Here is a 24,619-nt window from a genome sequence, read left to right as displayed (position 1 = left end):
TACAGCTTGGAATTTTTAATTCAAATCCAAACAAATACACAATAAATAAAACAATAAAAAATAGCTCAATCATTATTTGTAGGAAAATATGTGGATTACAAACGCCACAGATAAACATTTGATTAACAATTTTTCAAATTAATGTTATTCCATTTTTTCTTTTCCGAGAGCGTGGATATAAATTTGGATGCCACTTCTTTTGGATCGATTTAGGACAGTTTTCCACTCATGTCTAATTTGTAGTTGCTTTCACTTTAAGTGCTTTAGCTTTTATCGTGCCCGTAAAATCTGTCATAGATACATGCAATCAAACACACGCAGATACGGAAATCGATAGTGAAATGCTCGAAACCTGTTTAGGTTAAACACAAAACCTGCATTTATTTGAAATTCCGACGCGGGTTTATTTTCATGAACACAATACTATCATGTATACCGCAATTGGAAAAATAAGTGCTGAAGGCAAAAAATGAATTTAGGTATAGCTAATTGTGGTTTATATAATTTAATGTCAAATGTTTTGCTTGGTAAGACATGCGAGAATGGATCTCGTAAGATAATAATCGTAGATAATCTCGTAGAACTAGATTGCATTGCAAAAAAACTTTAGGCTCCAGTGAAAAACAAATGCAAAGATACTCAGAGTGCTTTTTAATCCACCCACAAAGCTCAGCAGCAATCCGGGAATGCAACGATTTAAATTGACCTTGGAAAGATAAAAATATCTTCAATCACTTTTGTATGTTCAAGTACCGCAATGTATTTAGACAAACCTTACAAAAATAGTCGCATCTAAAGTTTTAACTCGAAATTCATTTTTTCGTAATCCTGCACAATGGAATTCGAGGTATTTTTCCCAATTAGGAAGGTCATTGACCTCTAAAAGACGAGGAAAACGTAACTGGGGCTTCGGAAGAAGACCTTGGAAGACCTCAAAACACGAAAGCTAGATGCCACTGGACACTATGAAGGCAAAATCAAGTCTACTCCCAAGACGATGACCTCTATTTCCCACCAACCTCTTAACCTCGGTCAAGTTTAAGATTCGGAAACGTCCGTTACCTTATTCCCAGAAATAATGAATGGCCTTGGCGAGAACTTTCCTCACGAATTTGGTTGGGATTCGGCGAGACAAAGCTGATTTGAAGTTTCTCAAGTCCGACTCAGGGATTCTGAAAATAAATATGCCGTCTTTACAGCCATGAGGGATGCATTTTAATGCTTGTTTTTTTCTGAAACTGCTTTACCGCGGACAACTACATTTAACAAGTCATGAAATCATTTTGCTTTTGAAAAACACAGTTAGAAGTTACATTGCTAGTTGAGTCATTCGCACCAATAAAGCACGGATACTGAAAAAAACACGGGTTTCAATTGAGACTGACATCGAGGTAATTTAACTCATAAAAAGTTCAATGTCATGGATATATGCTCTACAGCCATGAGAGTTTGAGCGCTACCGAGAGAAGAGTAAGGACACCCTCTCATGCCTACAATGCATTATGGATTTTACAATGAACTTGCATCCGTGGTTGGTAAAAGTAGCAAGGACATAAGAAGAAAGCCTTTAATCAAATGAAACTTCCGCAACGAGTAGGAAAATAACCAATCAGAATATTTTAGCAAAATAAAGCAACATGGAAATTTCAAAATCAAAGCTAGACAATGACTTTTAGATTCGATAAGCGAATCGCCAGGCTGTAATGGATGGTAAGAATACAATAAAAGAATGACCAATTCTTATATTGGCGCTCATAATGATCAAAGAAAAATAGGAAATAAAAAATCACATCAGAACATGTAACTTCAACTGAAATACGGCGAGCTAATGAGATTAGCGCCTTTATAGAGACGCAGATCCTGAAACACAAATAAATCTTCCAAACACTATGCCCATAGGAATAAGACATTTTAGTAGGTTAATAAGAAATGGAAAAACCAAGACATCTGAATTTAGAACGAACTATAGGGTCTGTAATGCTTCTGATGATGAATTCCTTATTATTACAATAATTACGTCAAAATTCAAACCGTTCGGAAATGTTAAATAGGAGTGCGCTGAGGCTGTTGAAATGAATGACAACTCGAGTCCAGTACGTGTAGCTCCATGATCAGATTTTACTGTTGCTCCATGACCTTGGTAAACTCCCATCTGCGAGATGCCGTCAGGAAATGCGTTTAAGACGACGCGTCCAGTTTAGCGTGCCTGGTAGTTTTTATGTCGACGAGTGTCTTTCATGGGCTCACGTGAAACGCTAAGCAACTTTGCAGATACGGGATACAAAAAGCCACGCCGAATACAACATAGTGCCAGCTGTACAAAAGCTAAAATTGTCTAATCTTATTGCGGGGGAAAAGTGAGATGTTTCTTCGTCCACACACAGCGAGCTTGCGACGAACGGCAGTTCGAGGTGAGATCCATACGCTGTCTGGTCGAAGAATGATAACCCTTCGCAAGTACTGCTACTATTTGAGAACTTTACACCTACGTATCCCTCCTCAGGGATTCTATCTTAGACATGTCCTCAGGTGCACTGCTACCTTATAGTATCGTCTGGAGAGAAAGGTACTCAAAAAATAAAACTGCATCGACAATGTCAAAATAAACCTTTGTAAATCCAAATGAAATATTTTAATTGTTCCATTTTCATGTGGACTTACAAAGTCTTATTTTGACATCATTGATCATGGAAGAATTCCGCAAAGTTACGCCTAGAACGATTAGCTACTGTAAATTAACGTTTAGCTACTCATAGTGGCTTCCTGTTTCCGTCCTTGTGTTACGTCACTGATATACTCCTTCATCCTCGCTTGCGGTCGTGTTAATGTCTAATTGCGCATCTATTCGTTGCAGGTCGCTCATCGTACAGATGTGATGGAATGAAGGTTATACATACTCAATCGAGTCATTGGGAGGGTTAATAATTATTTTAACACCACCAGAAGTTGAAATGAGTCACCATTCGACTTCAAAGATGCCCTTATTTAATTAGAGGAGTATTTTTTCCATAGCGACAATTGCATCCTCTTTAGCCCTCAGAGCCATTATGAAATCAACTGTCAACCAGCTTAAATGATTGCATCGCTCCACTGAGTCGCTATCAGGGTAAAAAAAATTCTCTAGATAATGCACGCCGTGAACGTCATACACCAATTGCTATTCAACTCGAGCTTTCAAGGTTGAAGCTCAAGAACCTAAACGCAATTCCGAGTAGGAACTAGTTTTGGAATATCTAAATGTCGCTTAAAGACTTTCATTTTAAACTTCCTCCGTTAGAAAACACCACAGCAAAAATATGTTAGCATGTTGTTCCACAGATATTATAAGCCCAATGATTGACAATAGATGAGAAAAGTAAGATGACAAAATAGAACTTATTTTTTGTGAGAAATGAATTTTAGATAGCTATTTAAATATTTTAGATTCGAAATATGTGAAATAGAGAAAAAAACAAACGAAAAAAATAGCATCTCCAAGCCCTAAATTATCTGTAACTTTTCATAAGAGTCATCTGATTAAGTCATAATACCTATGAATGTTATTTAATAAAATGAATATTGGAAGATACGTACATATAAGGAATAATTTTTCACTTGGAACAGCTCAGATAAATGCACGCACAAGTTGTGAGAAAAACTACGATAACACGTGTAACGGAGAGTCAGCCAAATTACAGAAAATGCCAATTAATAGCACTTCACGTGATTGCTTATCGGAGGAGGTTCTGAATTCTGTCGTATCAGACCAGATTCATGAACTTCATGAAATATGCACATCTCTTTAAGGCCCAAAAATAAGTCGGAGCCTAAATTCAACATTTCATTCAAATTTTCAACAGCCTGACAGCAAAACTACATCTGTGCTACTATCATGTAAACTTTACTCAGTGACAGGATTGGTCAGATGATAATCAATCCTGTCACTATATGTGTTGATGCCTAACTTGATACACCGTGGGATCCTGAAAATTCGGCATTAATTCAGCCTGTAACAGTAGAATTTGACGATAATGGTATGGATAGATGAATAATGGACGAATAAATGGTGACTGTCTTAAAATTCTCTACAGTAACATGAAGTCTTCCGAATTGTTTTAGAATTGACAATTTTCGTTCATTTTATCCCAATATTTGAGAAGTCAACTGATCAGGCGGTGCGATAATTCAGTTTACGGCGACTTCTGTGCTATTCTACTGCACCTAAAATCATCCAAATGAAAAACGACCAAATTATTTAAGCAATAAATGACATTATTAATGATATGTATGCAGTCATCAAATCAACATGGAAAGACAAGAGAAATTTGCGCAAAAAAATATTTGCAATGGCTAATCACTATATGTATTTCTAAGCGTTACACTTTTTGTACAAAATGAAAGCTCTATTTACCATATAATATACAAAAAAATCTCCAGGAACAATTTTCAAAACAACAGACAATAGAAAGGTGTTCTAAAAAATAAAAATGATTACTCCATCTTATTCGAAGGCTATGGTATGACGTCTCAAAAGAACAATATCACGTTTTGAGTAAAAGTACATGGAACATCCTAGTCAGAACTATAACTGAAATCTTAAATCTGTGTGCTTCTCGTGCTCTCTCATCCACGCGTCAGCAGCAGCACTCATCTCAGGAGTGAATTCCGCTCTCCAGCCACCACTCTTGCCTGTAAAATAACAAAATTCAGCAGCGAAAATGTATAAAAATAATTGTATTGCTCCATTTGACAACCTTAACCAAAAACACAGTGTAAATATATGAGTTCACCAGATACAACGGATGTCTCTAACACTTTGGGGACACATGCATGGTGACAAAGTAATCCAAGAAATGATAAAACTAAAAAAACATAGAATTCGACAAAATAAGAAGTATTTACTTTCATTAACATACTACCTTCATCCGTAACTTCTTAATTCCATAATTCATTGGGTAGAATTTTCCCGAAATGAAACACAGGGATGGGAATAGTTTCTTGAGGAAAACAAGAGCTCACTGCACAGTTCTCATTACGAGTATTCTATTGGGATACTGCGAGGTCTCTGACATACAATATACATAGCTCGGTAAGAAAAACTACACTTCTTACATTTTTATCTAAAGTTGCTTCTGTTAATAATTCGGAAATACCGACAGTGAAGTTTTATTTTGGGTACTTTCTGCTTTATCGACGACGTCCACTAAATAAATCTTAGTGCCTAAAACCATCAGACCTCAAAATAGCACATTACATGTATTTCACCTTAGCTAAATTTTTTTTTCTGGCTTTTATTGTTTTAGAGACGTTATGGTTTGTCTAATGAATTAACAAGCAAAGATCGTATTTGTTTTTGAAGTAAAATATATGCCGTTTGGTAGTTTTTTTAGGAAATTATCTCTTGTTGTTATGTTGGATATAAAATTTCATAAAACATATCATCCAGAAACGATAATTCTTTTGATCCACTGCTATATAAATGGACCACCAAACGAATTTTTCGCAAGAAGAAATAATTATAGGTTTTGTTTTGCTTATTTCTTAAAATACGATTTAGTACGTAAGGCGAAAATAATCTGGTGTACCCATTCCATTTCTCATGAAGTTCTCTCGGACCCAGATATACTTTCACGCTACTCACTCTGAAGGAAAAGGCTCCAACGGGTCGCAGTTTGTCGCCATGGATTAGTATATTGATGAACACCGGACATATAGTTATAATGCTGTTTAAAAAATTCTACACTGAATCCACTTAACCATTCAGAAGGCTTGACTATAGTGTGCGTCGGAAACTTTAATGAAAATATGAGGCAACAAATTTTTCACATGCTGTCTTCATGAATTTTGATAAATAAACAGCCGATGTATCATTGGTCAACAAGATTCCAAAAAATTATCATCGGAAGAGAATATAAGCCCCATAGTTCCATTCCTTAAAATCATTTCAAAAAGGGAAAAGGGATCAAATTGAATTATGTGCGTCCTTCAACTCTGTATACAAATGGGAAATATGAGGGAGTATCTGCAAGGGATTCTGAAATTTAAAATTACATGCCGAATGCATTTAAAAGAATATGTTTAGCACACTTAGCTACGGAAAGGATTTTTGAAATCTAACTGGATTTTGATTTCCGTTTTAATTTCAATAAAATTCATTAATCGTCAGAGGAACTTGCATTCATTTGAGCAAGAAATTAAATTCTTTTTCTGTCATCATTCCTGCGAACTCTAGGTCCATTCAGTTGTGGACAAAAAATATGATCGGAGAAGTGAGAATAGTAACAATAATGTTCCGGGAAATTTTCACGAAAGAAGAATTTGGGTACCTTTACCTATCTCGGTGATATTTTTTGTTACCTATATCTTGAAAAACCAAAATCCTCCTATATATCGCAAAAACAAATTCCCAGGGCGGGAAAGGAGTTTATATTGACCGAAAATAGACTGAATAGCATTTCGGAATATCGAGTCATAAAAATATGTTCCTAAACTTCGGTGACAGCGAGCATCTCTTTCCCAATTTCTACCGATAAATCAAATTTTCATTCCAGGTTAAGTTGAGCTGATACTGTAGTGTTATCCGTAAGAAAGTGAGGCAAAATGGTGCATTAGGTTCAGACGAACACCCAGGGGACAATTTTTATTTTCTTTGTCACTATAAAATCACTAATTTAGAAACCGATATTTAGAGAGCTCCGAGTCCAATGAGAGAAAAAAAGCAGCACTCGACCGAAATCGTGAATGCACTAATTTTTAAGTCGCCACGATTTGTGCATCCTCAACGCTTAAGCAAAGACCTGCATGTCGTAATACTGAACCTGTTGAAAACAAGAACAGAGAGGCAATGGAATTCGACGAAGTGATTTCGATGAAGGTGCACAGTATTCTGCAGCGGAACGATCCAATCCCAAGGACCTTTCAAATAAATCTCGATCTGCAGACAAACATTGTTATGCCATACGCAAGGTTCACAAAAAAATGACTGACAATCCTTGAAATGATCACCTATTAAAAATTTTTACCAGACCGAAAAAACTAAGATTGGCTAATACGAATTGCATAACCACACTTTAAATTACAGTCCCGTTCCTTGAGAATCCATTCAACCTAAATGTTGTGCGCTTGATTTTTTCAAGCGTTAACTTGAGCGAAAAACCGTCGAATGCGAAGAACGAAAAAACTCATTTTCCGATGTCATGTATTGTAGAGCTTTGAAAATTCCGATTATTATTTAACCCATACAAATCCGGAGAGACTTTTGTCTAATCAATCATAAGCCAATTAATTCACAGATACTTGCCAGTCAATGGTTACTACGTGCACGTATGTGATCGACAGTTGAAGTACGGAGCACCATTCAAGGAAATGGAGTAATTACAAGACGAAAACGAAAGACGAAGTTGAAAGATACTGAATATGCCCAACTGGAAGAAATACCGTAAAACCTACAAAAGGATTCTGCGGTTTTCATAATTCAAAGACCCCACTGACCGTTCTATACACGAATTCTACAGAACTACAGGGAGCGGGATAACCCCAGGAGGATCCAATATTTCCCAGGATTAGAGACTAAATATTCGTCGTGACGTTTTCTGACGTCTAGACGTCAGACGAATCTACGGATTTCATCATACTAAATAACACAAGTGCATAATATGAAATATTCAACATGAGCTCGGTATAAAGTATTTCGTTAAATATTAGACGTAAAGCATTAAAATGCTAGCGGTATTATAGTTAAATATTTATGAGCCAAACTTAAATAACACTAGAATCCATTTACAAAGGGGTGCTTGAACGAGGAGTATAGAAACCCTGCCCTAAAGCAAAGGTAGTTTTTGCAATGTTCAGCGGTACGGTCTTTTCGACAAACTACCTTTCCCATATGGCATCCTTCGATACCATATGAGAAAGGTCGTTTGTCGAGAAGACGTGCAGGTAGTACTTTGTGGTAAGGATTTCCAAAGATTTAAAAGGGGCGGTACAATTTAATAATATATCTATTGACAATCACGCTAGTCTTAATGTGGTAAGCCGATACTTTTTAAAATTAAAACATACCCACCAGTGCCCCGGTATCGTTCTTACGTATTTCTCGGCGCCCAGGTACCAATCAATATTACAGGTGTCCGATCTATATCTATGTATGCTCCAATCCATCTGTAAAAATCTTAGGGCGTAAGAATTACTTTCACAGAACCGAACAAATTGGTGATTGATTTGTGTTTATCTGATCAGGCATTCGTAATTCGTGTCATAGAATTCAAAGAAGAACAAGGGTAGAGAAGGAGCTAAAAATTTGTCTCGTCTGTTTATTCTATTGATTATACTTCAATGGATGCCCACAAATCTTTTGCAGCCCGCATACTCGTTCAGACAGATTTATCATTAATAATTTAAACCGTTTTGATGACAAATTACGATCCTGCTAACCATTTGTTAATCAACACCAGATAATGAGAATTAATCATTGAATAATTAAAAACTCGAAAGCGACGAAAAGGAGAGAAAATAATAACAAAAATGCTAATGATTTAAAATACCGTTTACAGAAGTACATAACGTATCTATACTGCGTGGATATTACAAAATATCCCAATGACCAAACTCGGAACACACCAATGAGAATTATTATTCCATGATCATGAAAAGCTCACGATCCGCAGGATAATTATCTCAGTTTATTTTTTACGCCAAATTAGTAAACCCTATTTTTCAACTTACCTGTATTATATTAGGGTATTCATACTTAAAATGAATTATATTTTCTAACCAATTTAAGCATTCGGACTAAGAACTTTGGATGTCATACCTTGTCTGACGAATCCTTGTTCACCATCCCTCTCCATTCCTTTAATAGCATCAGGGATCTGTTTCATGGCGGGATTGTTTTTGAAATTGTTAATGTCCAAGTGTGAGGCAAGTTTATTCAATTCCTCATCGGTCACCTTCTTGCCTAAAAACGATGCAACCTTCCTGATGGTAGCGGGTAGATTCTGGTTTTCAGAAATAAATTTACACAACATTTTAAAATTGAACAGTGTTGAAGGATAAATTAAGAAACGATTCCTCGGAAAAATTCTAAAATTTCTCATATCCAAAAATGCTTGGTCAACCAACGGGTGATCCGATGGGTAACGCACGAGCGAGTAACACGAAGGTCATGGGTTCTAATTCTATATCAGACATGGACGATAAAAATTTTTCGCGCCGGATTTTCCTCAATGGGGTCAATGATTGAGAAGAGGCCGCGGTCAATTGAGCATTTCAAAAACCCCACAACAGTCCTAATCAAACTCTGTATTATGCATAAAATTAGTATTAATTATTGATGAAAAATATTTTTCATGTTAACAATTATTTCATGCATTAAATTAACATGAAGAAGAGGGAGTAAATTGCTCGTCAGAAGGAATGAAATAGTGTCGCATACTATTATTTTACACAAAAAATGAATGCAAATGGCTCACGATCGGAAATAGCTCATTTAAAATAACTTGCAGTACAAGATAAAAGTACAAAATAAAGATAATGTCATAAGATAAAAGGTGTAAAATTGAAAACAACATACATTATCCCATGTGCATCACAATCTGCAGCCCAGGGGTGAGTTGCAGCTCACAAGGCTAACCAGACCAACTTTTAAATATCAGAAAAACACCGACGTAAAAAGCTATAAAAACAGTAGAAATGCCGTAATCCCTTATGTCATTTACATTCTGCGGAATTAATATCCCAGTAAGCTCTTGCAATATAAATCAAACCCGCCATTCGGACAAGAAAAATAAGCTTTGTTTGTGCAGTCTATCAGGCGCACGACCTCGCTATCGACTAAGTTTCACTGCTGCCGACTCACATGCAGAGAGTTAATTTGTCTCATCGTTAAAGTTCTCGGGTTGAGAAGTAATTTCACCGTGTATTCGACAGTAGTTTGAAGTAAATACAGAGCAAAAAAGGTCAACAGCTCCGGCTCGGAAAAAAACTTAGTGCGCTCAATTTAGGTACTTATCGTTTTCTGCTTCCCTTATAGAGTATTAATAAAAACTAACCTTTCCTGAAATACCGTTTCCTGAATGTAAATTTCAAAGATAAACTGCGGAGTTTTTATACCAGCTATTCCATCGTACTAGTCCTACAAAAGCACGGCTGAGTCATTCTGCTAATATTATATTATTAAATGGATAAACATGTCGCTACATTTTTTAAAGTAATACGTGTAATATTTATGCATTTCATACTATTCTTTTACAGATTTTGTTTCGCACCACTCGAGATGACAATTAAAAGACAGATTCAAACTTTAACTTATGAACTAATGAACCCCAATAAAATGCCAACAATCGAGAAAGACAGAATGACCAATAGGATGAGTAACCCGTAGTTACAATAGACTTCCGTATTTGCTTTCCGCTCTCATATTTTCCGATTCACACTAGGAAATGATCATTTTTATCCTGGTCTTGAAGCAATGACGCATGTCAAAATACCATTGAAACCAGATGATTCTTTTTATTTCGAGGTCATCAATGAAATGGTCTTAAAATAAAAAAGTTTTGGGTCAGGTGAACTCTCCTTGCATTCCTCCTTCGGGTACATTTCTTTTTGCTAGAGTGGGCAGCCCTCATCTCACGGTCAGTGATTTCACGGGAATGGGAAGGCGGAGGGTGAAAAAACACGGTTCTGCAATTTTTGGGATAACATTGAGACTTGAGAAACTCTTTTAATACATAAACCCTACTGGGAAAGTGGAAAATATAACCCTCCTTGGTCTCTTTTTTCCTCTTGTTTTCACCATCGCACTTCTCAGGTAAACTTCATTTTAAAGTGTATGGTTTCAAAGTGACCCGCCGAATACAAGTACATCGGTGTGAAAACTCATCTTAAAGGTCGAAAATACCACGACGTTTTTCTTAAATTACTTCAGCTTTAACTTCAATTAATATGATCCTGGTTTCACAAGAAACTCAAGACAAATTTGAATATCATGTACCAACATGTCACTTCAATATTCCAAATCCAATCTTCTGCGCAACTCGTTAAACCTTGAATTCTTCCAGTAATAAAGTAAAATACGAAAACATTGGTTCACACTTAACGTTCCCAAGATGAGAGATTTCATCAACCCTTTTTGGAGGCGTGTTTACAAAAACATTACATTCTACGAAACAGAATTTCTCATAGCCCAATAACTCAGTCGAATCTCATTATAAGCGCACAGGACATACCATTCAGGACTAAAAAATTAAAAATACGGACACATTCATTTAATTGCATTCGAAAACCCATATGCTGCTTCAACTTAGATTTAAACACAGAATTGCAACGCTAATTAACTTAAACTTGAAAAGAAAAATACATTCACAGAATTTCCCAGCTACCCGACTGATCTATTCAGAAGCTTGATCTTCAAGCGTTCATACTTACATCACAAAAATAATTTAGGTCATCATTCTTAATGCACTGTTTTATCAATGCATCAAAATGCACCAACGAATTCCGTTCGTTCGAGTTGAAATATAATGTCGAACCGTAAATTCATGAGTAAAATCATGTTCTAAGCGTGCAAAATACTAGGTGTGTGCATGATTTGAATCCGTACATTAAAGTGAGCGTTGAAATATTTTAGGTTCCGTATCTCGTACGATGAGTATATTAATAAATAATTTCGTGCAAATAAGTACCTATGGGCCATAGGATATTCACTCGGAACAGAACAGGCTTTGATTGTGAATAAATCAACCACAAGCCAGTTCTATCAAACTTGAGTTACAAGTGAACGACGTACGAGTACATCATAAAATCGAACGGAAAATATATAGTCACAATTGGACTGGCTATATTAAATAGAAGAAAATTGGAGAAAAGAAGATATGTCCGCAAGAAAATGTACGCTGGAATGAAATAAGAATGAAGGGGATACGTTAAATTTTCTAAACGGTAAAAATCAGTAAAGAGAAGGAAACTTACCACTTATTCCAAAAACAACAGAGTTTTCCAAACATGGTCCAAAAACATAGTTTTGGAAAGTTAATTACGGATTTTATGGTCAAATTGAGAAGGCAAAAGAGAAATTGAAAGATCCAAAGGAAGAACTGTGTGAACAAGTTTCATACTGCAGTGGTGTGCGAGAAAATTCCTTCCTGAAGCTTGTAAAAGGGTGAGAATACATTTCCAGTAACTAGGCCGAGATATATGTGTCAACACACTATCAGAAGTGGTTGAGATACCCGAAGAGCATTGGCCTCCTCAAAATATCTGTCAAAATTTCCATCATCGAAGACCGCGGTTTCGTCCCGTTACTTTAATCTGGCCATTTTCCAAATCCAAAAGATTCTACGACGATGCATGTTATTTTAACGGACAAAGAATATAAACAAGCTTAGTACATTTAATTTCATTATATCATTAAGTTGATCTACCGACAACTTCACTTACGGAGAACCTCAACATAACTATACGTCTGAAAATGGATCAAACAAATACTAATCAAGAATGGAAATACGGCAAATCACTGAAAAAGCCTTGAGTTAAGATATACATTGAAGTGAGGACTGTTCAGATTGTTAACGACCTGAAATGAATTAAGGGTAGCCTCTAACATTCCCTCAGGCTTCCCACCTCAGAGAAATTCTCCTGTTAGAGGTACTGACGTCCATAGCAGACGGTATGAAGCAATACCGTAACAATCGCCTTAGTAACCACAAAAAAATATCACCTGAACGGAATCGGAAAGTGCGTGACTTGGCGCTTTCCTAAACAACTTCAATAACCCTCCGAAAACATTCGGGTCTCCTCAGGGGTTTTAAATGACACGCATAACTTTCTTACAAGAGCTAACCCTTCTCAGAGCATATAAAAACTACATTACCTTTTTCATGTCTTCATAGAAGAGAAATAGCATATTAGGGTGGTTCTTGAGGTTCCATCCTTCCTCAACGTGACTCCAGAAAGGTGACCAGAGAACTATTTTAAGAATGAAAAAGGTTAAGTTATAAAGTCATATTCCAGAGGGAAAATAGCATCATCAGAAGATTTATTAAAAAACAATTGATTACCTGAATCTCGCTGGAAAAGATCCCAATATTTGGCAAAATTATCTTCAAAGCCCATAAATTTGAAAAGGCGATTTTGATAATAGTAAGAAACTGCAACATCCCTCGGATTTCTAGCAACATAAATGACCTGAGAAAATAACGTAATAGACATAGTTATATATGGGTGTATGCATATTTATATATATGCGTATACATTTACACATATATTTTATCTAAATACATATAATATATAAACATAAATACACACATGCTCACACATACATACCTACATACACACACCAATTTAACTACCAAAATTATAATTATTATTCTTAAGTAATCAACCGGTTAAGGTAGGTTTTGGATGGACACAACTACCAAATAAATATTTTGCGACTCCTAACAAAACACAATCCAATAACCTACTCTATAACAAATCCCTCTTCATCTCTGTGTCCTTCCTTCCCCCCTTCATCCCGTCCAACATACCTATCCTATACCTTCCCTTTCCTCGTTTGCCAAACATTCACCCTTCTATCACAGTTTTCAACATCCCATTGCCGATCAATACGCCCTTCATCCATTTTTCTTGTCTCCTTATGATTTCTCCTACCCTAACATACCTAGTACTTCCTCACTTGTTTTCTTTTCGGTCCCTTTCAACCTTCTCCATCCTTCTCTACACCAACATTTCAAAAGCCCCCAATCTGCGTCCATCATCCAGCTTCAGGGGCCACGTTTCCACGCCGTACATAACTACGCTCCATATCAAAGTTTTGACGAGTCTTTTCTTAACATCCCTCCTCTACACCCCTATCATCAACTCCCTCCTTGTGAAAGCCTCTTTGCCCAGCGCAATTCTTCTCCTTACGTCCCTACTACTTTGACCGTGTTGGTCCAAAACACTTCTGATAAACGTAAACTGTTCTACCTGCTCTAGTTTTTGCCCTCCTATTTTAATGTTTATCTTAGCCTTTTTCTTTCTAGATAATCGCATAACCTTTGTTTTATTAATACTGATTTTCATCCCATACCTGTTGCACTGAATTTACAATTCACTCAGCAATGCTTGCAACCCCTTCGCTGACTGTTAAACTAAAGCTGGGTCATCAGCAAACCTAACTGATTTTACGAATTCCCCTCCAACTTTCATTCCTACCTCCAGTTCTTCCCATGCCTCTTCAATCATTTCCCCCACATATACGTTGAATAGCATCGGTGATAACAGACAACCCTGCCTTAGACCTCTTTCTAGCACTTCCCATCCGGTCTTTCCATCCCCCAATCGCACCAGAGCAGTCTGAGACGTGCAGGTGCGGATTAGCCTCCTCTTCCTTTCCCTCCAATCTATTCCTATTGTCTGCAATATACTCATTAGTTTTTTCCCAATTCACTCTCTGAAGCGTCTTTTCGAAATTTACGATACAGGCAAATACGTCCTGATTCTATTCTATATTCCTCTCGATTAATAATCTCATGACTGCAATGGCATCGCGCGTGCCTCTCCCCTTTCTAAACCCAAACTGATCATCCCCTAAGTAATCATTTGCCTTGCTCTCCATCCTTTTGTTGATGATCCTGTGAACCAATTTAGCTGCATGGGAAATCAAACTTATTGTTCTACAGTCCTCACATGATGTAGCCTTTGTCATTTTCCATATGTGCTCACGTCTTTTGTAGCGTCTAAACCAGGAGTTGGTGATGACTAAACGCACTCTCCTACAGAAATAAATTGCTTTCTCCCCGCAGTCATTCCTCGTACCTAAACCGTGGTCCCCCACCTCATCACATCTCTTCCTTCGCCTACCGTCGCATTCCAATCCCCCATCACTGTCAAATGTTTTCCTGCGGGAACACACTGATTATGTCCTCGAACTAATCGTATATCCTGCCGACTCTTTCCTTCTTATGATGGCTCTGTAGCATGTATACCTGGGCAATGACCAAGTTCGTCGGTTAGATAAAATCATAATATGAAAATAAAATAATAGGTTGAACACAATTGATTATAAAAATGCCATAATTACCTTACAGGTGTCCACAAGATTAGGTGGCAACAAGCTGAGCGGGTAATGTGATTTGATGTGCCTTGGAGATTTCATTTTCTTCACCATTTCATATCCTGGTTCACACATTTTTTCAAGAGCTTCAATGCACTCCGGGTCATGATTATTGAACTCGACTATTTCTTTTTGAAATCCTTCACTCACGAGTGTACTTATTCTGAAATCCAATTAATACAAACATGAATCCCATATCATACAATCAATTGCAAAGAGTATTATTACTATTACCACGTCATCATTTCTAATCCCCAAAACTTACTCGAGGTAAGGAAACCTTTGATTCAGCCTCTCCTTTAGGGCTCTATCATAGTCGAAATTATTATTCAGAAGCCATACCATCTCTTGTGTCCACGTGGTTCCTACGCGAAAAAATCAAAATTTTTAATTAAGGACAAATGTCGACGATATTTTATAATGCATCAAATTCTGAGGAGCCTCTAATTTTTAATGATGCTCAAAATTTTATCCTATTTATTAAAAATACTGAATTTCAAATTCTGTTAGAGACTTATCCAATTTACATAAAGGAACTTGCACTTCTTCAAAAAAACCAACTTGAAGAGCAATTTTCTCTGTGTTCCGAGCCCTTCCACCAAGACATAAAACTTGAACACACTTTGAAGATAAAATTTTTCAATTAAAATAAAATATTAAAAACGTACAAGCATTACTGTCTTCGACATTTTCATCACCGATAATTCTAACACGAAATCACCCTTACAGATTTGCTTACCAGATCGAGGGTAAGTAACAACCCACACATCATCTGGTCTCACTTCCAGATTGTAATATCCAGCCGCCTCTTTCACATACTTCGAATTCAAGAGATATTTCTTTGGACCGACATGATAATAGCCCTCCCTTTCACCGGAAAAAACTGATAATATTTCATTGTTAAGTTCAGGATCAACTCTTTTTATTTCAAACGGGAAGGACATCTGGAAAAACGTAAAACAATGTAAGCATATAAATATATATTAGCAATTATATCCAAATATCGAGGAAAAAGTTTTGAAAAACAATTCTAAATCGAGTTACGGGGTTGATATTCTAGGGAGATCGATATACACGTCAGGGTGAGAAATGGTAAATGTTTGTTCTTAAAAGAAAAAAAGCAATAAAATAACTCAAGTTCGTAAGAAGGGGTCAAAATAATCGGAGACATATGGGAGCCTTATTGATGGTTGCTTCTAGCCGTGAAAGTATTTATGCACATCACCCCGCACACCATGCCCTTAATCCAATACTTAGGTGTCAGAGGTTCATGATACGAGCGTAAGGGAGAGATGGGTGAAGAGGAAGTTCCTGCATTCTTTTACAGGTCCATCTCCGCTCACTAGAGGTGAGATTGCCCAAATCATTCTTAAATATTTTCTCATTGATCGCCATACCCGATTACTAAAATATGCATAATTGAACTCGATACTTTCAAGCCTAAACTGATAAGGAAATAAATTCACATAAGTCCCCAATGGATTGAACGACAATTTTACCTATACCAGATAGTCACTACCTTCCTCGCGCATTCCATCGACTATCACAATTCACCAGCAGATGAAAATTAACCATTACACTCATAAAAAACAGACAAGTAAAACAGCGGCAGATATTAAAAGTTATTCTTTCGTCAAAAAGATTCATCCAGTAATCTGTCCCTCAAGATTTTTCATGTACTTCCAAGAACCGAGAACGAATCACTTTCAAGAGGGTAAAACTTCTCGCTTCTTCAATGTCTCCCAATTCCAGCGATAGCACTTCCGAAACGGATAGCAAGACGAACCATTCAGTCACGATTATGAATTTATAACCAAAACTCTTACGTTTTATTCCAATTCGACGACCTGGGCGGGGCACGATGTTCTTACAAAAAGGGCGGACGAGTTCGAGCATAAACACACACACAAACACTCTCTCAACCGCCACCTCTTCGAAGCGTTCCCGATGGAGTCAGTGATGAAAATGTTGCTCGCTTGTTCCAAGCATTTGCTTAAATCGTCAATGGGGACGTGACCTTGATGAGGGGGCTTCGGTTTCTTCGGCTCTAGGCCGACCAGGAAGAAAGTGCGAGTGGATGTGGGGGTGCGGGGGGGGGGAGGGGGTCGGGTCGGTGGAAAGACGAAAGAATCAGGTCGCCAGCCTTCTCGCTCCACCCCGTTGTCAATTTTCGGCAGCGGCGGGCACACGTGCCGAATTGATACATTGCTCGGCCAATAGGCTACGCACGGGGGTGGGTTTCACCTTCCCCGGTTTCATCCGTAAGCAATCACAATTGGCCCCATGCATGTGTGAGTTCACTAACACGAGCGGCACAATAATGGGCTGACACAATATAACACAAATAGAAAAGAATAGACATATATAAATATAAGGAACTGAGCTTCCTTCTTCCGCAAGAGAAAGACTTTGGCTACCGAAAATTCGGAATACGTGTGAGTTTCCTTTGCATGTGTTTCTCGGTGTTTTTGTTCGCAAGCGCTATGGTAGTCCAGGGGTAGAGCGTTGGACTACTGACCGTGCTCACTGGTTAAATTTCTATTGGTGTTGGCGGGGATAACACACTGCGAGTGTAATATTTTTTCCCTACTGCGAGTGACGACACAATATAACAACAGGAACAAAATATTTACACATATAAATCACATAGAAAGGACACACATAGTTCACTTAGGTTTCGGTAATCACTTCCTTTTCATCAGGCGAAGGGACATGAGGTCCTTTAGGGAATGTTCTCTTGGTGAGGTCAAGGGTGGGAAGAGGGAAAGGGAGAGAGTAGGAGAGCGCAATTGTGAACACTAGCGTTGGCCTTCTGCCAAGTGCCAAATGATTTATTTTGTAATCTCAAATGCTTTTCCTTGGTTCATTAATTGGTGTTGTTATGAAAAAGAAACAAAATTGATCTCGTAACGCTCTTACGATAAGAAACTGGAAAGAACTTTGGGCTAAATATGCAAAACGTATTTAAATCCGCAGACTATCTACATAGTATCATTTGAAAGTGAATTTCTACCAATATCAGTACTATATATAGGCAGTCGTAAATCGAAGAGTCAAAACATAAATATAAGTCAAAGAAAATGATGACATAGCTCTGCGGTAATAATTGAAGAAATTCATGAAAATAATTTTCCGAATGATCTGGAGGTATTGTAGTACCTGCCTACTTTTTCTCACGGGAAGAGATAATGGCATCGGCAACGAGCTACAAATGCAACGTAGAGTCCTGCACGGTAGACTGCTTCATCCCGCAAGCGTGGCGATTCGAAAAACACCAGTCTATTTAGATAATATGTTGACCCGGCACGATAAAGAATCTTGCCGACTCCTACTGGTTTATACATGTTCCACGGGTTTTTATAAAATATAGGTGAAATCATCAGCCTAGGTTTTGGACATACGTTAGGCAAAGACCGGCAATAAATTATACACAAATTTGTAGCGCACCTCATAGATTAAAATTTAAGATAGATAATAACATTTCTGTAAAAAGTGTATTGGAAAACCTTCCCGTTAAAGAAACCAATTAAGACTGCCGAACTTTCGTCTGTTAACTTTCTCCTGCGACGGAGTCAGTAAAGTTCATTATTTACTTAAATGATATCCATGTCTAAATTGTAAATATCGTGGCTGATCTCCTGACAAGCGCTTATTTTGCTGGAATTTCGTTGTATACCTCATAGTTCAGCGACGTCTCCGTGTTTCCTACAGGCAAAAAATTAGTGTTAAACTATCTAGTAAAAACGTTGATTATCACCCGAAAAAGTTTCTTCGTGTTTTTAAAAGTAATATTGATTGATCAAAATTTGACCTAAATTCTTACCACGAATTTTTAAAAATAAATATTAAAAATAACAGACTCATGTATTTATCAGCAGCTTGTCCAGTATCTAACAAAACACAAAAAAATAATTATGGATTTTATTCGCCTACAGGAGACTATTAGTAGTTTTTCTAATACTAATGGCGATTTTTAATTCCTTTCAGACAATTTCAATTGCATCATGAAATGATCAAGTCTCAATTTCCGCTTTTTACAACCAGTCACAAATATCACCTTTCGAACTACTTATAAAGAATATAGAACATTATTAAACTTGACACACTTTCACCCTCGGTTTAATTTTTAGCCAAATGAATGCTATGTTTAAAAGTACTTGTTTTACTGAATTAGTGGCATGAAATTATTGTTTTCCTCCTGCTTTCGAAGCAACTTCGGAGATGGCACATTCTTGCTCTTCTGTCTATGAAGCGTACACCTGAAAGATTAGTATACTCCAGCACCAGTTCAGACTTAGTAACAATACACAGCGTATAAGGATCGCCTAAGCATATGATTGATAATCGGTTTAAATACACAGGTCTTAGTTTGCACAGAGAATTCGAATTAATTGTGGGGCTCAGGATGAGCGGTACTAAAATGATGGCTTCCCACCCAGAGGGCCCGAGTTCGAATCCCGGATACGGCAGAGATTTTTCAGTGCTCTCCCGATACCTACTTGAGGCGCTTTGTCGGGAGCACTTCGAGTGAGCCGTCCGTTGGATGGGACGTTAAGCTGCGGACCCCTTGGCACCTTTCGTTAAGAGTTGGCTCATACTGACGCCGGGTTTCCCTCCACCCTTCATCCCTTCCTGTCTATCCCTAATGGCGCAAATGACCTCAGCTGTCGGTCGCCTCCCCTGAAACTACTACAAGAATTAAATATTAAGTTAATTCAGTGTTATTAAATATTTAATTTAATTGGAAGAGGCAAAAGAGAGAATCAAGTTTTACCTGTCGCACAAAAGGTTGTAGCCATTTATTTTCACGGCATCACGATCACTAGTTTATTCTCAAGCAAAAATAATCAAAATTATAAGTTTCTCAAATCTCAAAATTAAGCTAACCTTAACATAACCCTTTATACATTCATAACACGCGTTCTATTCTTTTCAAAATTTGTAACTATCCTTTCCCAAGACATAAAGCTAGAGATGTTGTTAACACTGAGCAAAATTCTCAATGGCGAGTTGGAGAAGAGGCAAAGCTGCGGAATGAACGTTTAATCAAATATTTCCGCATGACTTTTGCAATCATCATATGCCTAGAGAGGCAAAAAATAGATGCACGGTAATAAATGACGGCAACTAATTTAAGAGAGAGGAATTTCATGCCATCAAGGGTGCTCACTTATTTTCACTAGATGGATGAAAACAATAACCTTCTATAACGATAAACGATGACGACTGAACCAATAATTAAAGTTGAATCAATAGGGAGATATTTTCAATGAGGTAAATTAACAATTATGTACTAGAATAAAATGACACACCTGGAGAGGTGGTCGTTATAAAATGTATAATTATGATACGTGAGGAAACATCTGATCTTTCGCACGTCTCACCCCTTTAATTAGTACCTGCAGGCGGTCATGGTGCGAGTTCATTCTTCCCAGTCTCAAGAATGAAATATAAAAACCAAGTTAATTTTGGTGAAATTTTAGATGAGAAAACTGTCTCCTGAGAGAAAAGAAGGGACTCGTAACAACGTTTCCATTGCAATTAAGTGCATGTGGAATAAAAGAAGCAGAACATAACATATTTATCATTTAACTGTTCGCCTTATTTATTTTAATGTGCTCTATTGTTCGCTACTTCGAGAGTGCTGCAATTTGACTTATGTATGCAATTGCAAAGGCGAGAATCATGCACCCAAAATTACCAAAAGACTTTCCCCCGGTTTTTTATTTGCTTTTTCGTGTATGAAGGCATTCTGCGGCCAGACAAATATAATCTTGGATGACAGAGACGGACAGTTATATGGGCAAAGATACCGACGTACTCAGTGGTGTAAGGGCAGAAGAGTACGAAGATCAAATGAAAGGAAGTATCCATGACACTGAGCACAAACAGAGGGAGAGAACGCTGATAAGGAAGAAGCGGGAACTTAGCATGCACGGGAAATGCAACGTCTGGCAGAAAACATCCTCTGGGGAAGTTCATGTGATTACTTGATGAAAACATGCGCAAAATATGAACAAATGGATTTGATTCATCAGGAAACGTTAAACTCCCAAAAAGGTGTTGTAATTTGCAATTCAGTTTTATCAATGAAGAAGTTTCCCTCACTAGCACATTCATGCGTAATGAAAAATGAGATTAAAATTATACGAGCATGTATCACGTATCCGAGAGTTGTTTCGCTATTCTTACATTGTCAAGTTTGCAGTAAATAGCATTTGCATTTTCATAAAGCTTCACATGCAAACATGCAACATCTTTGGAGCCTGGAACAAGGTTGGCAATATTCCATGCTATACAAGAATGTCCGCTATGGGTTTGCGGTTGCGTGACGTTGATATTCGTGAAGATCATTGTCAAGCAGATAATTTAACTCAAATCCTAGTCCCATCCAAAGATATAATTTGAAAGATATTCAATCCAGGTGAAAAATTCAATTTTGGCGAGGAGTTCAAGGAGCTTACAAGAAAAATGTAGCTTCAATGAACATCCCATGACAAAGCCCGGCAAAGGGATAAAAATATTTTCAGCTTTCACTCACACACATATTGAACTTCGATGTAAACCTACAAGCTAAAGGAAGCATTGCACATAATTAAACAACCCGAGAGACTTTGAGGATCAGATTTTATAAACACTGAGAGTCACAATTCACTTATTGGATTCTGGAAGAAGTATAATAAATGACAAGTGTCCTAAGTTCGGAGTTATTGGACGAAATGTAGCATGAATATGTATTTGGGAATATGAAAAAACCTTATTTTACTTTCCACCGATCATACATAGTCAAGCACACATTTCAAAATATTATTTGAGACTATTTTCATTTTCTTATCATGCTTTCTGATAGACAAAGCGAAGGATTCAGGGTAGGGGCTGAACGTGGAATACATAGTTAAAAAAGCTTTCAAAACTCTGCATTGGGTGATGAGAAACCTAAAATGGAGAACTAGAGCAACTAAGGAAAAGGCAAATAAGACCCTGGTAAGTCCAATCTTAAGATTACTCATCACTTGTATGGGACCCATGCAAAGAAGGACATATTACAAAACTGGAGAAGGTCCAAAGAAAGGCTACCAGATATGTACTGGGGATACATAGGAAGATGGAGAGTGTGACTGAAATGCTAAATACACTGGGCTGGGAACCTTTGCAAATAAGAAGAAAAATGAGCAGACTTTGTGGAATGTTCTGCATTCTGAAGGGAGAGAAAGCTTGGGTAGAACTAAAGAAAGAGGAAGGAAATCCAAATTTGACAGGGAAGAATCATCACAAATTCAAGGTAAAATGCCGAGCACAAAAAAGAAATTTAAAAACATTTCAATTCTTAATTAAAGGATTGTTGATTGGACCAGTTTACCTGCAGAAATATTCAAGTCCTTTCCTATCAGGTTAATGACTATCTATCTGCACATGTGCATTTCAGAAATAATAATAATAATTCCCGCATATTTCCCAGAACCTCGACAGACAATTCCCAGACATTCACCAATATAGGTCCACCATAGAATCATCATTCACCAATACCAATTATAACTATTTTATTGGGCGATATTGTCACTTGTTTTGAACTAATTTTCCCTCCAGCATGTATTTAAATATGCATATTTTTTTGGAAGTTTTTAGTGAATGTTGTAACCTTTTCCATTCCCTTCCCTTTATCCCTTATCCATCCCACCCGGTGCTTGAGCCACACGCCTTTTTGGTGTATCGTGGGGTATTTTATGTAGATTTATTGATAAATATTGTGAAAAAAAAGCAAAAAAACCAGACTGGTAGTCATCCATGTATTCAGATTAGGAACAAAATAAGAAAGGGAAACTAAAATTTTGTTATTACAAAACTATCATAAAACCTGTTGAGGTCATTCCCAAGGGTTTTTGTAGACTTAAATAATAATTTATTAGAATGATGTTAAATAAACTGGAAAAGTGATAAGAATGAAGACATAGGATGTGATGAGTAAGGGTTTACAAGAATTGGGAAATCAAATGATATCCACTTAGCTAAGAAGGAATGGATGCAGATAAAGCAATTTCATTAAAAAATTTCAAGTGCTTATAAGGTAGTTTCATTGCGTAATTATTTCCTTATTTTTAAAAGAATACAGTACCTGCATCCAGTGTGTTTCATTACAATCTATGTACTCTTAGAGGTACTGGTAGTGGTATGTTGACTATCAGGTTAGTTCCTTCAGGGGGCTACAGAATTGAGAATATAAATGCAAAAATGATAATGGCATAAATTCAGGATTAGATGAACTTGAATCAAGTTGGATAGGACAAATACATAGAAAACATAAGTTTGTACGTGGTGTTAGAAGTGTGAATGATCCTTGAGAAAGATGGAAAGGAACGAGTGTTAAATGAGCTGCCAGTGGAAGTGAAAAACTCATGGTCAGAAAAATGTAAAGTGATGCTCGGAGACATGGAGAAGTGGAAGATTCTGTGAGTGCAAAGAAAGCATTATATAAGATGATGATTGTAATTACTCTGGAAATGACCAGCGAATAGCACATGTTGGCAAGAGAAAAAGATTGAGTCCAAAAATGTGCTGAAGGTGAGGAAAAAATACAAATGGCAGAATCGAAAGAATGCAAAATGATAGCTCAGGAATAAAAAAGTTTTTTTGGAAATGGGTAAAATGGACAGGGATAGGAGAGGCCAAAGGAATGAATCGGATAAAGGATGTATCGTGACACTGTCCAGGGGAATGCATAGTTATAGAATGTTGGATGAAGTGTTCTCATGATTTATATGATAGTGGCGTATACAATGGAAGAAAGCCAAATGAACTTGATGACGAAAATGATCCCAGGGAAATTGATATAGGTAAGTATATGGTTACCACTGGTGAGAGAATTAAAAAAAACGCAAAAGATGCATGCACAGAGAATATAGTATATCTAGCAAAATGATGAAGTGCTGCCTATTACTAGTCTTTGCGGATGATGAATTTAATGACTTAAAACTTTCACAGCTCTAAACGATTGGAAGTAAGCAATAAATATCCGTGTGTGCACAAAGGGATGGGGATTCAGATGGATTGCAAAAATTGATCAATTAGACTATTGAGGATACTGGAGAAAGTGTTCAGAAACAGCTGATTGAAAGAGTTGGGAAGAAAAATTTTAATGGGGAGTGCAATATGACTTCGTGCCTGGTAGGGGATGTATGGAGAAAATGTTTGCTCTTCACCAATATTGATTGATATATGGGAATGTAAAAAAAGTCTAACGTGCATTCATCAATGTGTATGTATGTGCATTCATCAATGTGTATGTATGTGCATTCATGTAGAAGCCATGAAGCAGGGGGGAATGAGGAAATTTTAATGGATTTTGAAAGAATATAGAGTTATGGAGCAGATACTGGATTATACAAAAGCAATGTAAGAAAATAGAGAGGCAATAGTTTGAGTAAATAGCATTTTAATTGAGTGGTTTGAAATTGAGCATGGCGTGATACAAGGTTGCATGATGGCACCCAATCTGTTCAATCTATTTATGCATGCACGAGGCTTGGGTGACACGATAAGGAAGGTGTA

At 37.1% G+C, this 24,619-nt stretch overlaps 1 protein-coding gene across 1 annotated transcript; it reads right to left on the bottom strand.

Moving 5' to 3' along the window:
- LOC139691857 (sulfotransferase 1E1-like) lies at positions 1 to 17,045 on the bottom strand. Its single transcript, XM_071589772.1, has 8 exons — positions 16,900 to 17,045; positions 15,813 to 16,017; positions 15,339 to 15,438; positions 15,041 to 15,236; positions 13,035 to 13,161; positions 12,848 to 12,942; positions 8,792 to 8,975; positions 1 to 4,668 (listed from the first exon to the last, which is right to left on the bottom strand). Exons 2-8 carry the CDS (start codon positions 16,015 to 16,017, stop codon positions 4,562 to 4,564), a joined length of 1,014 nt encoding a protein of 337 aa, XP_071445873.1. The 5' UTR covers positions 16,900 to 17,045; the 3' UTR covers positions 1 to 4,561.
- Positions 17,046 to 24,619: the final 7,574 nt, after the last annotated feature.

The sequence above is a fragment of the Hetaerina americana genome, unplaced genomic scaffold, assembly GCF_022747635.1.
Source record: "Hetaerina americana unplaced genomic scaffold, ioHetAmer1.1.p SCAF_4, whole genome shotgun sequence".
Classification (NCBI taxonomy): domain Eukaryota; kingdom Metazoa; phylum Arthropoda; class Insecta; order Odonata; family Calopterygidae; genus Hetaerina; species Hetaerina americana.
This window is presented reverse-complemented; position numbering and strand designations above follow the sequence as displayed.